Below are 13,134 nucleotides of genomic sequence, written 5' to 3' on the forward strand. Positions count from 1 at the left end.
GTGTGTGTGGGGGGGGGGGATATTTTGGTAACATGGGGAGCATATGGCACAGAGAAATAGCTAATGGGGTTCATTAGGTTTTAAAGCCCACAATTTAATAAAAGGTAATAATTAAAAACAATACCCGTATTTACCTTAAAAAACATAAACCCCAAACATTCATCTCATTTCTTGGCCTTATGTTAGAATTCTATTGCTTCATTTACATGTAGATGATTAAAAATATATAGAGAGATATAGATATTCTGATTATGTACATAAAGCAGAATCAGGGCTAAAATAAAAATTTTGGCATTTTGGAGTGTGGTCAACTAAGGTGCACAGAGTCCAGAAGGCTCGGCGGGGGGGGCTGCTGGTTCCTGCCCCCCTCCCCCCCCGAGTCAGTCTGTGTCTGCGGTGGCTGGAACCGGGCTCCATCCCCAACAGCCGTGCAATGGCGCTCGCAGTTTCAGGAACTAGCAGGTGCAGTGTCTGGCTCAAGCTTGCCAGTGTCTTCACAGAAGTGGGACACTCTTCCTAGGTTCGATTCCCCTGAAATACTCTAGAATTTCAGTCCTCTCTGCCCTCTGTACCAGAGAAGACCGTGTGATGCCGGCAGACAAGAGGGCAGGAGGGAGGGTCGAAGGCTGTCCCCAGGACTGATTTCTGTGTGGATTTCAACGCAGGACAGACACCTGACTGCAACATTCAAGAACATTTAAGGCAGCGGGTCATTAATGACTAGTTTTCCAAATCAAGGTTTAGGGCATGTGCAGATCTGCCACATGACTGCTGTTCTCTGTGGTAATGCCTGACATGGGGCGGTTTTTACCGTGACCGGCATGGGGATCACTGGGTTCTGCACACTCAGAATGCTGGGGCGCCTGGCTACCCCCGGACACTTCTCTTCTGAATGCACGGCAGTCCACAGCCCAAAGTGCTGTTGGGAGGACGTGATTATTTTGTGAACGAAAGCAAGAACAAAACTGCACTTCGACACCCATCTTCAGACTTGGTGCCGGTCGCTCCCACCGGAACTCTGGCGGAGGCCCACCCCACAGAGGACTAAGGCAATGGTGCCGACACGAAAGGGTTCTTTTAAATTATTTGTTAAGAGCAATACTTTATAGACTGTCTGGTCAAACAAGGAACATGGCACTGCTTCAAACAGCTCCCCGGGAAAGGCTGCAAAGGAAGCCCCAGCCCAGGGAGGGCACCCCGCCTCTCCTGGCTCAGGGGGGTGAGTTCCACATCTGGACAGGTTTCCCCAACCCCGGCTCAGAAAATAGTCTGTGCTTCAAAAGAGAAGACCAGGAGTGGACTTGGGCCACATCAATGCGGTGGCCAGTTGAGGCCGCGCGTTCTCAGGGGAGAACGGTCGGCTCATCACAGTAGCTGATGTTGGGGGCCATTCAGAACGAACACCACGCCTGTGTGGTGTGCTGGCCCCCGTGTCTTTGTTCCCTCCCGAACTCCCGCGGCCGGTGCCCGGGAAGGGATGCGGTTGGTGCAGTCTGCAGTGGGGGCGGGCGGGGGGGGGGGACACCTACGTTTCTGACCCTGTCCAAGCCTGCAGCTTAGCAGGGAGCAGATTCTGAGCATAGGCACGGTGGCAAGGAACAGTGTTAACAGCCGCTGGTCAAATCCATTCGGTGGCAGCGCGGGAGCAGCAAAGAAAATTCCCAAACAGCTCCGTGTATATCCAGCTTTTGGAAAGGAAACATTTAAAAATCAAGACACAGACTTTTTTTTTTTTTTTTTTAAATATCCGGGGGTTATGGAGTTTCCTGGAACTGCTCTACCCAGAACGACAGCCACAGAATGAAAAACGTACAGAAGTATGGTAGTGGTGTGAAAGCAGAGGTGATGGTGCCACTTTTCCAGGGGAAAGTGTGACCACAGGACATGACTGTCACCACCCGAAGTAACAGTGATACTATAAAGGTATCTACTGTCTCCTAAAGTGTTGAGCCGCACAACTGCAGATACATTCCAAACTGGGTCCGTACTGAGCGGAGACGCTGCCACGGTTGCTGAGGCTCCTGCCGGGAGTCCAGCCCTGGGGCGTGTCACCGGGTGTCAGAGCACTCACACCTGCTGGGGGACAGGCTTGTAGGACTCACCTCCATCCCTCGCCTCCCCCCCCCCCGGGTTCTAGAAAATTGTCATATTCGTCTTTTTAGAGAATCTAAGACAATAAAAGACTAAAAGATGTCTGGAAATATGTTGTGTAGAAAAATTAACTCTTGGCTTAAAATAACATTCAAAAAGGCACTTCATCCTGTAGGAAAGAGATTCTGAGTTGGGTCAGCTGCTCCAAGCTGGGGTAGAAAGGGACAGGTTGTCTGCTTGGAGGAGAGGGCCAGGGGGACAGTTGAAAGGAAGTCTGATAGATTTCAAGCTTTTTTTTTTTCCTTTTTTTTTCTTTTTGGTATGTTTTAAGAAAAGCAAATCCAGTAAAATGCATGTCCCTTTAGGAAATTTGTTAAAAGAGTTCATTTTAAAATAGTTGTTTCTGTTCTTAAAAAAGAAAACAGGTAGGTATGGCCACGTGGACCTCATGGCCTGGAGCGTGGAGTGTCCTCACTTCCTGCTCCCAGGGAGCGGAGGCCAGGTGGGTCCCCGAGGCCGGAGGCTCCAGGGCGCACGGGCGGGAGGCAGACAGAGGCCGGCGCTACCTACTGCAGAGTCTGTGCAGCACGCCGTACACGTCGTCCTCCCGGCTCAAGCCCTCAAAGAAGGGGATGAGGTCCAGCAGCTCTGTGTCCGTCATGTCATCGAACCAGGACTGCACGGGCACCTGGAAGACAGTGTGTGGAGGGGGCAGCAGAACCGCATCCAGCGCTGGGGGCAGCTCCTAGCCTGACTGGGCCCCCCGCACTTTAAATCTTTTCTTTGGTAAGGAGGACAGGTATCTAAAAACCATCATCATCGTCATCATCATCATCATCATCTTGTGTGTTCTCCCGTCCCAACTATGATCGATCCAAAGCTACCTGGTTTGGGAGGAAGGCAAAGTCAGTGTATTTGCTTTTTAAGTGAAGTCTAAATGCCAGTTTGCGTGCATTTGCCTGTTTTGATTTCCTGCCACAGAAAAGCAGGCCAAGGCGCAGAATATAGGAGAGCTGGCCTTGCTACTTGCCAGTTTCAAAAGCTCTTTCCATTGTATCCCACCAGCTCCTTACACCTCACCTGGAGCCAGAGGCTACCTGCTAGCCACTGACACCAGGGAGCCCACAAACAGGGCACAGGAAAGCTTCTACTTGGGGTCACTGTGCCATGCTGCACGGCAAAGGGAAGCAGGGAATTTCCTCCATCCTCAACAGTGATCACTTAAAAGCAGAAGTATAACATTTCAGGACAGTCTGAGCCATGGGCCCAGATAGGATTTACACTTTGTTATAGAGGGTGGGGAGGGGTGGTAACGGGTGGTGCAAAAGAGGTGCAAAAGAAGGGATGTAAAAAGAAAATTTGCTGGGCGCCTGGGTGGCTCAGTCGGTTAAGCGTCTAGCCTTCAGCTCAAGTCATGATCCTGGGGTCCTGGGATGGAGCCCTGCATCGGGCTCCCTGCTCTGCTCCTCCCTCTCCCTCTGTCTGCCTGCTCTGCCTACTTGGTGTTCTCTCTCTCTGACAAATAAATAAAATTAAAAAAAAAAAAAAAAGAAGTTTGGGGAAAATCAAAGAAGTTCAAAAGTAGTATTTTGGGCCCTTTTACAAATCTTAAAGACTGCTCAGAAACAAAACAATTCATTGTATAATTTAAAAATATAAACAAGGTAAGGATTAACAACAACAACAAAAATGACTACTCCTAGGGGAAGGGCAGGAATGAGGGAGAGGGCAGACATAGACATAAGACTTCTCTAAATCAATCTCTGTTGGTGGTTTTGATGTTGGAATCATGGAAATATGTTACCTAATTGCAATAAAATTAAACAACTAAGAAAAGAAAGCAATAAAAAATGAACCTAAATATATATAAAGTTGGTGACATAGCCACAGAGAATTATTTCAAGTGATTTTAAAACATAGTGTTCTGCTTATACATTTCTCCAAAAAACCCTACATGCATTTAATTGTCTTAGTAGTAGTAATAAGGTTAGTACTACTATTTGGAAACTATTGAACATGTACAATAGACTAAGTCAAATAGGTAATGATGTTAATATATTTAGGAAACGAGCTTCAGCACAAGAGGAGATACAAATACAAAACCAAAACCAAAGAAATGAAATAAAAACTGTTATAACATTGAATTGGAAAAATCAATATGAATTTATGATTTAATTTTATTCTAAAAATTACGTATATTTTAGCTCTGTCCAGTATAAAGGGCTAGAAGCAAAGGATATCTCAGTAACAATGAGAATCCACCCAAATTGTGGTCTCTAAATACCATTTCCACTAATAGGAACCAGGCTCCATAGACAAGTGGTTGCTTCCAGGGCTGAGGCAAGAAATGGACAAGATGAGCATGGAACATCTTGTTGCACCAGAAAACAGGAAGCGTTCAAAGACTATTGTTATAGGAAGGGATGTCCGCTGTCCAAAGGTGAACATTTGAGCATCCAAAAGAATAATAAATGGATTAGATTATAACAATAAAAAAATCCATGAGTTCATATTAATACCTAAAACAAATTCACTGGCTGCTTTTGGAAGTTGCTAGAGCACCACCTCATTTCTCTGAAGACTGAAGAATGAAAGAAAAAGAAACAAGACTTTACCCTGACTTCCTGATTCAAATACTCAAACTGAATTTAGGGTAATCTGTAGTCGATGAGGGCAAGTTTGATTAAAAAAAAAACCAAAAAACAGAGTTCCAGCCAATAAATGTGGAAAGAATGATAGAATTTAGAAATCACCATTTCATAATTCTTAATGAAACAGTTGATGGAGGAAATGATCATCAACAGCTGTTCATTTTTAGGTGAAAGGATGATGGGGGATTTGAAAACAGATGAACAGGCTAACAACACCTGAATCCAAAGACCAATTTAAAATCTTTAAAGGGGCACCTGGGCAGCTCAGTCGGTTAAGCATCCCACTCTCGATCTCAGCTCAGGTCTTGATCTTGGGGTTGTGGGTTTGAGCCTCACATTGGGATCTACATTGGGCATGGAGCCTACTTAATAATATAATAATAATAAAAGTGAAATCTTTAAAAGTAGGACAGCCTGACATTATATGCCTCTTGATGTGATACCGTAAGTATACACTATCACCAAGATGTATTCTTTTTTTTAATTTTTAAAAAATTTATTTATTTGAGAGAGAGAGAGAGAGAGTCCAAGTGGGGTAAAGGGCAGAGGGAGAAGCAGACTCCCCGGTGAGCAGGGAGCCTGATATGGGACTTGATCCCGGGACTCCGGGATCATGACCCAAGCCGAAGGCAGATGCCCAACCGACTGAGCCACCCAGGCGCCCAGCCTATGATGTATTCTTGAAAAAATTGAAAAATTTGAAAAGTAGTAATCTACCTACTTGTTTAAAGGAAATATGGCAGTTAGAAAAACACAGTAACACACAGTAAAACAGCCTTTTGGTAATAAGGCTGCAACTAGACAGATCCAGAAGAGAGGAAATTTCTATAAGGCAAATAACCAGAATTCTTCAACAAGTAAATAGGATGGAAGAGAAAGGGAGAAGGGAGGGAGAATTGTTAAGATTATACAGGAATTACTAGATACATTATTAACCAAAGCAGTGCTTGGACCTTGTTTGATTCTGAGTCAAACAACCCAAATGTAGGACAACCTTTTGAGATGATGGGGAAAATATGAACACAGTCAGGGTATGAGATAATATTAAGAAACTGTTAGTTGTCAGATGTGATAATGGAATTGTGATTATATTAAGAAGTAATCCTTATCTGTTAGAGACAAATGACAAAATGAATTATGTTGAATTTGATTAACTCACTAAAACGAACATGTTTAAATATAATAAATTTGGAATGTTTACTCAAGTAATCACTGCGCACTAACTAAACGAATCTAGCTTGATCTCAGTTTTTTGTTACAAGTGGAGCCACAGAGTTCTGGCTTCAAGGAAAGGACCCTGGGGAAGCTTTTGTTGCGTCTGAGAAGCCCAGGCTGGGGAGGAAGCCTCCTGTCCAGGGTTGGCTGCTTGAGCTGAGGGCCAGCGTGGAGGTACTGCTGAGGGCTTGGCCATTACCAGCAGGCCTGGCTGGCTCCTCTCCCCCTGGAAGTGTAGGCTGGGAAGCGGGAGGGCATCTCTCTCTTGCTCGGAGAGTCATGCTGCACCCAGTGAGCAGGCACTAAGAGCTGCCACGCTCCAGGGAGTTTAATGTAGGAAGACATCCTACATGTCTTTTTAAGACATCATTAGGAGGCACAAAAGCCTGGCAGGCTTGTCTGAAGGCCTTGACTGAGGTGTTCTTATTCATTCTTGGTTAAGAACTTCTGCTGAAGAGGTCATCCAAGCCTTTTGAATCTACAGGACTCGTGAAGCCAGCTCCAGGAGGTTACTGACGGAACCCTTCTCAGTAACAGTATGAAAAATGCTAAGATCCAGGCTCACTGAGCACTTCCCCAATGCAGACAGCATTCTAGAGCTTTTTGCGCTCTGCCACACTTGATCCTCCAACCATCCTACTGGTCAGCATCCCTAGAATCCCCATTTGATGGACGAGGTAAGTAAGGCTCAGTGAGGTTAAGTAACTTGGTCAGTGCCAGGTACCTGCTAAGTGGCAGAACTGGGATTTCACCCAGGGAAGGCCAAGAAAGCTGGCCCAGGTGCTTGAGGGCACAAAGGTGGAACTGGACGGGGCCCCGCCTTCTCTCCCCCTAGGGCCACTTACTGCATTCTCGGGATGGAAGATGTACGAGGCGGGAGAATTGTCCACAATGATCACTTTGCTCAGCTCCCGGCCCAGGCGACTCAGGTCTTTCACGTAGTTCCCACGATGGAAGACACAGGATTCTCTGAAGAGCCGGGCCCGGAACACGCCCCAGCGGTCCAGCAGGTCGGCCACGGGGTCTGCATACTGAAAAGCAGGTCACAGTGAAGGCTAGGCACCTGAAGGAGCCCAGAAACCCAGGCCTCCTGCAGCAAGATCCGCATTACTTTTCTAGAAAGGGATTTACATAATTGGATGTGTTTTAGGATCCTGGTTATTTTCCTTTCCATTTGTGTAAGATACCCTGGATTCTTCCATTTCCTTCACCTCTCATATCCAATCCATCAGAAATTCTTGGCAGTTCTGTCTCTTAAGAGTATCTGGAATCCACCTGCCCCTCTCTGTATAACTGGCACTACCTGCCCTGATCCCAACCTGTGTAACCTCTGCCTGGGGTTTGCATACTAAAAAGAACGTGAGCCTCCCAAAGAGGCTAGGGGGCTGACTCTTGATGGACACAGCGATTAATTTCCCCAGAATTGTTAACACTGGTGGTGGCATACATCCTTCAAGGGAATGTCTGAGTCTGGGGGCTCCAGGCCTTGGAGATGAATGTGGGAAATGTAAGCTTCATGAGGGAGGGGCTTTCTCTCTTTTGTTCTCTGCTGCATCCCCAGTGCCCAAGACAGAGCCCAACACACAGTAGGCACTAAGTAAATATTTGCTGGGTGAACCCATCAATAAAGGAAACCAAGAGGAGGAAGCAGACATAGAAGGGCTCTGACAGTCAGCAGAGGGTTCCTGTGGGCTCCTGGGTGGTGGGCCAGTGTGGCAGTGCTGGTTGGGAGCTGAGCCCAGAGCCAAAAACCGGGGAGTGCCCACCTGTCCACAGGGAGGAAAGGGCTGGAAGGCTGCACCTGGGAGCTGATGCAGCTGAGCCAGGCTGGAGCAGCACTGAGAGAAGGGTTGCAGAGACAGATGGAGGCGCAGGTGGGAGCAGTCCAGGAAGGGAGACTACACAAGGATGCTTAAGTGAGTGCTGGGGACAATGCCAAGCAAGAGTGTTTCAAATCTGCCAACCTTCCCCCGACGCAGCAGCCCCCAATCCCAACTCTCCATCTCCCCTGAGCGGGTGCAATTGTCCTGTTTGTTACTTCTTTAGCTGTCACTTCAGGCTCCTCGGCACCTCAGAGCACTGCCAGGAGAGCCATCTCCACTACAGTACCATTGCTCTTGGTACCATTCATGGGAAAGAGTGCCCACGGGGAAGACTGTCTTCCCTGAGGCCACGTTGTTTTTAGTATGCAAAAGTAAGGCCTAGGTTTTGGCTTCACTCTCTACCAGCTCATGCTTCAAGGCCTGGCAATGAGCCTGGCAGAATGTTGTGCAGGTGGGGTTCTCTCTCATCTCAGCCATGACCAAGAGATGGCTCAAACCAGGAATGCCCAGTCTGGCAAAGCGGGATGTCTGGGAACCTGGAGTCAGAGTCCTCAGCATGCAGAGGAGAAGAAGGGAGCTGTCCAGAGCCAGGAATTGTTGGGGGCAGTGGGAATTGCATGTGAGATGAGCAGATGGCTAACCTGGGCCCCCCCAAAAGCTCATCTCTGGGGACACTTCAGAGTCCCGGAGCCACCCATGGAGACACTGGTGGTGCCACCCACAAATGGATGGCGTTGGCACCATCAGAGTCAGGATGTGAGAGACGGTCATGGCAAGGATCTCCTCTGAGGAGTGGGGGCCTACCCTCTCGCCCCCCCTTGGCTCAGCACACCGGTGAAAGGGCAGACATAACCATATGGTGGGGGGGCCTTTAACTGTAGGAGAAGGCAAAGAAATCACTCTATGTGGTTAGAGCCAGCATAGATGCTGGGTCAAAGATTCATGCCAAGCTACAAGGCCAAACCATGTGAATTATTTTGTCATCATCAAGAATTATGATAACTAAACAAGGAACATCAGGAGCACTTACCACGTGACAGAGTCTGTGGGGCATATGGAGCACAGCAGGTGCTCCATGAGTACATGCTGCATATGAGTCAGGCCCTAAGCTATGCCCTTTACATGCATTATTTCATTTGATCCACTCCATGAGGTAGAGGGAATTATCCCTAATTTCTAGAAGACATGGAGTGGAGAGAAGTGAAGTCACTTGCCCGATCTCAGGGCTCACTAGGGCAGTCGGAACCCTCCTCTGGCCTGTGCATGTGGGTGAATCTTGGACATTCATCCTTCCCCAAACCTGTGTAAGCTAATGAAGGACACAAAGGCTTGAGCCTCTCGCGGTGGGCTGCCAGTCAGCAGAGGAGACGCAGATGCCCTTTCTCAGTTACACTGGACACATTGGAGATATCCTGGTCTGTGGACACCCAGCTCGAGGCGGCTGCATGCAGCAACTTCATGGAGCATTTGTTCCAAGGGCTCCCTGTCACCATGGTAACCCGGAAGCCTTTCAGGCTGGTACTGCGCACATGGCCTGCATCCATCCCATCTGGGATGGGAACCTGTCACCATAGCAACCGCTTCCCCCACCTTCACAGAGGGCTGTCTGATACTGACAGGGGGTTGGGGTGGAGTGGCTGGGGGTGCCCAGCTGGGGGCAGGACATACCTTGGCTAGGCTGGCAGTAAAGAGCACACACTCAAAGAGCTGCCCCATCCTCTGGAGGAACTCATCCACATGGGGCCGCTTCAGCACGTACACCTGCAACGGTAGCAAACAGCAAGCTGGTCAGTTGTGGCAGCTGCTGGGGGTGGCCGAGGGCCAACACCCAGGGAGGAAGAATTCCTGAATAGGTAACTGCTTCCTGTCCCCAGCTCTATTTGTGGCATGGACACCCCACCTGTGTGAGGGCTATGTAGGCAGAGGTGGCACTTTAGGCCAGACACACTCCTCAGACTGGGCTCTGGGTCTGAGTCTGGCGCAGACCCTCCTCCCAAGGGAGAAAGGGAAGCTGACCGCGGTACTGCAGGTCTTAGGGATTTTCAGAACCAGTGAGTGGCAGGGTTGTGCCATGTTTGTGTGAAATGACTCATTCTCTCACATGTGTTTCTTGGCACGTGTTCTGGGTCAGGGCCTATGTGGACAAAGGCCAGGGTCTGGGGGCTGTCCTTTGGGAGGTCCAGGCCCAGCCCATTGCCCGGCAGCTCTGGGATTGCTCCAGTTGCCACCTTCTACCCTTGACTGGAGCACCTCCCCTGGTCGGAAGGCCTGGGGTGGGAGGGCAGGCCCAGCAAAGCTGCAAGAAGGGCCTTCCGTGTCAGCTTGGGAAGCCGTCCACTTGACACCACAAAGGTTACTCTGCTTGGGCTTGGTACAGATGTCAGGGGACATGAAGCCAGCCTACTCCCAGGCCCCCAGTCAGCCATCGGGGAGGCCTCCAAGCAGAAGGGGGCAAAGAGGAGACTTTCCTAGAGTGGCTGCTGGGCTCTGTGCTCCTGAGTGGGGAACCTGAACAAATCTGAGGAGACTAGGGAGACGGGAGGGAAGGCAAAGCTGGTGACAGAAGATAGGGAAGGTGGGAGGAGGGAAGAACTAATTAAAACTTGAATAAATTCCATTTGAAATTAGCCACTTCCCTAAAATAAATCAAACTTATTAAAATTCAATTCAGCTTATATTCACTGAGCCCCAGCTCTGTGCTCAGCCTGAAGAAGTTACACAAATGAACAAAACGCAGGCCTTGCCCTTGAAGAGCTCACAGTCTAGAGCAGACATAAATAAAAGCAAATCAAGATAAGCATGCATAATGGCAGTTGTAGTACAGGGATATATTAAGGACAGTTAACTCCCCTCTCAGGGGGAACGAATCACAGAAGGTAACATTCAGCCTGGACCTTGAAGGATGAACAGGAGTTCACCAGGCTGATAAGGATGAGAAGTAAGCTTCTAGGCAGAGGAAACGGTATGAGCATGAGACCTGGCCTGAAAATACCCAGGTGTCAGAGCATGGCCGAGCCCTTCATGACCAGCCCTTCAGAGGAGATGGGGGATAGGAGAAGAAGTGGCTGAAGGGGAAGTGTGAAAGGCAGGTTGGGGGGAGTACACGTGGGGCCGTGAATGGCAGGTGTTGCCGGCGGTCTATCCCGCGGAGTCACAGAGGAGGGGCGGGGCTCTGTACTGCACAGAGAATGCATTCTGTGCATTGCAGAGCAATTCTGCACGGAGGCAGGCCTTGGTGGGAACTTGGGGCCAACTGAACGAGTGGGGTAAGCACGGTCTGTGGCTGAGGGTGTAGCGAGGGGCCAGAGGAGCAGGACAGCCTGGGGTGGGTGCCAACAGGGCTGCGAGCAGCTGGGAGGCTGGGGTGGGGGTGAGGGCAGGGCTTGTGGCTGCAGGAGCTCCAGGCCCCCACTGTGTCCATGAGACTCCTTGATGCCAGGGAATGGGTATGGCCTGTGGTCCTCAGTCTCCTTGAGAATACTACTTGGAAAGCAAGCTTTCCTACACGCAAAGGGCAGGAGACTGATTTGGGAACTCTGGTTGTTGGTGCCTCTGGCAGGGGGGGAAGGTCCTGGGCCCGGATGCCGGCGTCCAGGCCCGCGTCCGCGTGCAAGTAACCAAGAATAGGCCCATTGGGACCTGCACAGCCTATCCTGGATTACTTGAACGAGGCCACGGCCTTCGCCAGGGCCTTGGTCCTCCTCTTGGCGCCTGTGGCTTCATTCCCTCAGGAGAGAGAGTTTCTGACCCCAATCCTGGGGCCCTGGAGTATCTACCACCATATGAATCACAGTGCAGTCTGGAGGGAGGCTGGGGGAGCTGGGGTGGCTCCTTCGAGAATGGGCTGGCCATAGCAGGTCAGGCCCCGAGGGTCATGCTCATAGTCTCGAGGTAAGAAGGATTAATTTCTCTCCTAATTCTTGCCATGCCAGTAGGCAGCCTCTCCTTTGTCTCATTACTTTGTAGCAGAAGCCAAGATAATAAATGAAGCCCTAACTGCTTCTCAGATGCTGAGTTAATTCAGCTGATGCTTTTGCAAATGTTAAATGCCCAAGTGCCTGCCTTTTGGCCCCCTGATGGCTTTTAAAAGCGTCAAGTGTGGAGACACTAGGGATAAGCTGCCTTTCTCAGGGCTAGCTTCCTGGCAGGACCTACTGGCAGGGGAGGGAAGGGACCAGAGCATCAGGAAAAGAGCCATGGGCCCAGAGGCAAAAGACTGGAAGTCTCATTTTAATTCTTCCCATTGTATGACCTTGAACCAACCCTTTCTCTGGCTGAGCCTCTGTTTCCCTACCTGGACAACGAGGTGGCTGGGCCAGCTGATTTCCAAGGCATCACCAACTCTGACACCCTGTACTCAAGGGCCAAAGAGACGACTGGCATCATTAAGGAAAGACATCCTTCTAAAATGGCTCAAGCACCAAGAGATATTTTCCTTCCTGGGATATAAACATATCAGGCCACAGACTGTCCCTTTAAGACCCTGGGGTTGACGAGGAAGATGGTCAGACCATGCCTGTGGAAAGCCTGACAAAATCTCCCCTGCTCCTCAACCTCCGAGGTACAATGTTGCAATATGTTCATAAATGAAGCTATTCCTAGAGAAGCGTCATGCAGATAAGGAGAAAAAATATCAGAACAAAGATGCATGCCAATTAACTAGGGCATCTATATTCAAATTTGCCTCCTGATCCGAAACACACCCTTCCCTCTTTATCCTTTCGGTTGGGATTTTGCTAAAGATTCACTGGAGAACACGGTGTAGGAGTGACAAGATCAGCCTCGAGTGGCTGGCATTGGAAACGGACACCCCTTCCCAAGATTCCCCCATAAGTGGGTGACTTGCGGCATTTTCCTGTTGCAGGCTAGGAGAGTAGCCGAAAGCCCTTACATGAGGAAGTTAATTAGACCGTTAAGCTAGGCCAGTGGGGGATATGGAAACTTCTAAAAGTCTGAATCAAATCAAAGAACTATTTGAACTTGCAAACACATCCAATATCTACAAACAGATTTTAGTTTCCCTTATAAACTCAGTATAAAAGAAATTCATCTCAGTGGGAAAAAAAAAGCAGAAAACCATTGTATTTATTTTACGAAACCTTCTCCCTTTTGATTTAGTCATAAAATTATTGATGAAATGGGAATTTAGAAGTAAGTTCAAAGGAAATGTAATTACCAAAAAATGTTACTTGCAACTCAGATTTAGCTTTGATTTCTTACCTGATGTATAGTTCCATCGATTTCAACCGGAACAATAAAATCAGCATTACTAATAGGCTAGAGAGAAAAGAAATGATAATTACTACATCTGAAAGAACAAAATAAAATTGGAAACTTTAGTAAGAATAAGACTT

At 48.6% G+C, this 13,134-nt stretch overlaps 1 protein-coding gene across 2 annotated transcripts in view; it reads right to left on the minus strand.

Moving 5' to 3' along the window:
* Positions 1-1,729: 1,729 nt before the first annotated feature.
* CTDSPL (CTD small phosphatase like) overlaps positions 1,730-13,134 on the minus strand; it is a 109,391-nt gene continuing 97,986 nt past the window's right edge. For both annotated transcript variants that reach the window (XM_028107189.2, XM_028107188.2), the window contains 4 exons: positions 13,001-13,057; positions 9,449-9,541; positions 6,803-6,988; positions 1,730-2,779 (listed from right to left, as the gene is read on the minus strand). In XM_028107189.2, the coding sequence (XP_027962990.1) occupies positions 2,654-2,779; positions 6,803-6,988; positions 9,449-9,541; positions 13,001-13,057 (462 nt within the window). In that variant the 3' untranslated portion in view covers positions 1,730-2,653. The remainder of the gene's footprint in view (positions 2,780-6,802; positions 6,989-9,448; positions 9,542-13,000; positions 13,058-13,134) is intronic.

Source organism: Eumetopias jubatus, unplaced genomic scaffold, assembly GCF_037043125.1.
Source record: "Eumetopias jubatus isolate StellerSeaLion01/CBP00866 unplaced genomic scaffold, mEumJub1_p1.0 scaffold_1, whole genome shotgun sequence".
NCBI classification, from domain to species: Eukaryota; Metazoa; Chordata; class Mammalia; order Carnivora; family Otariidae; genus Eumetopias; species Eumetopias jubatus.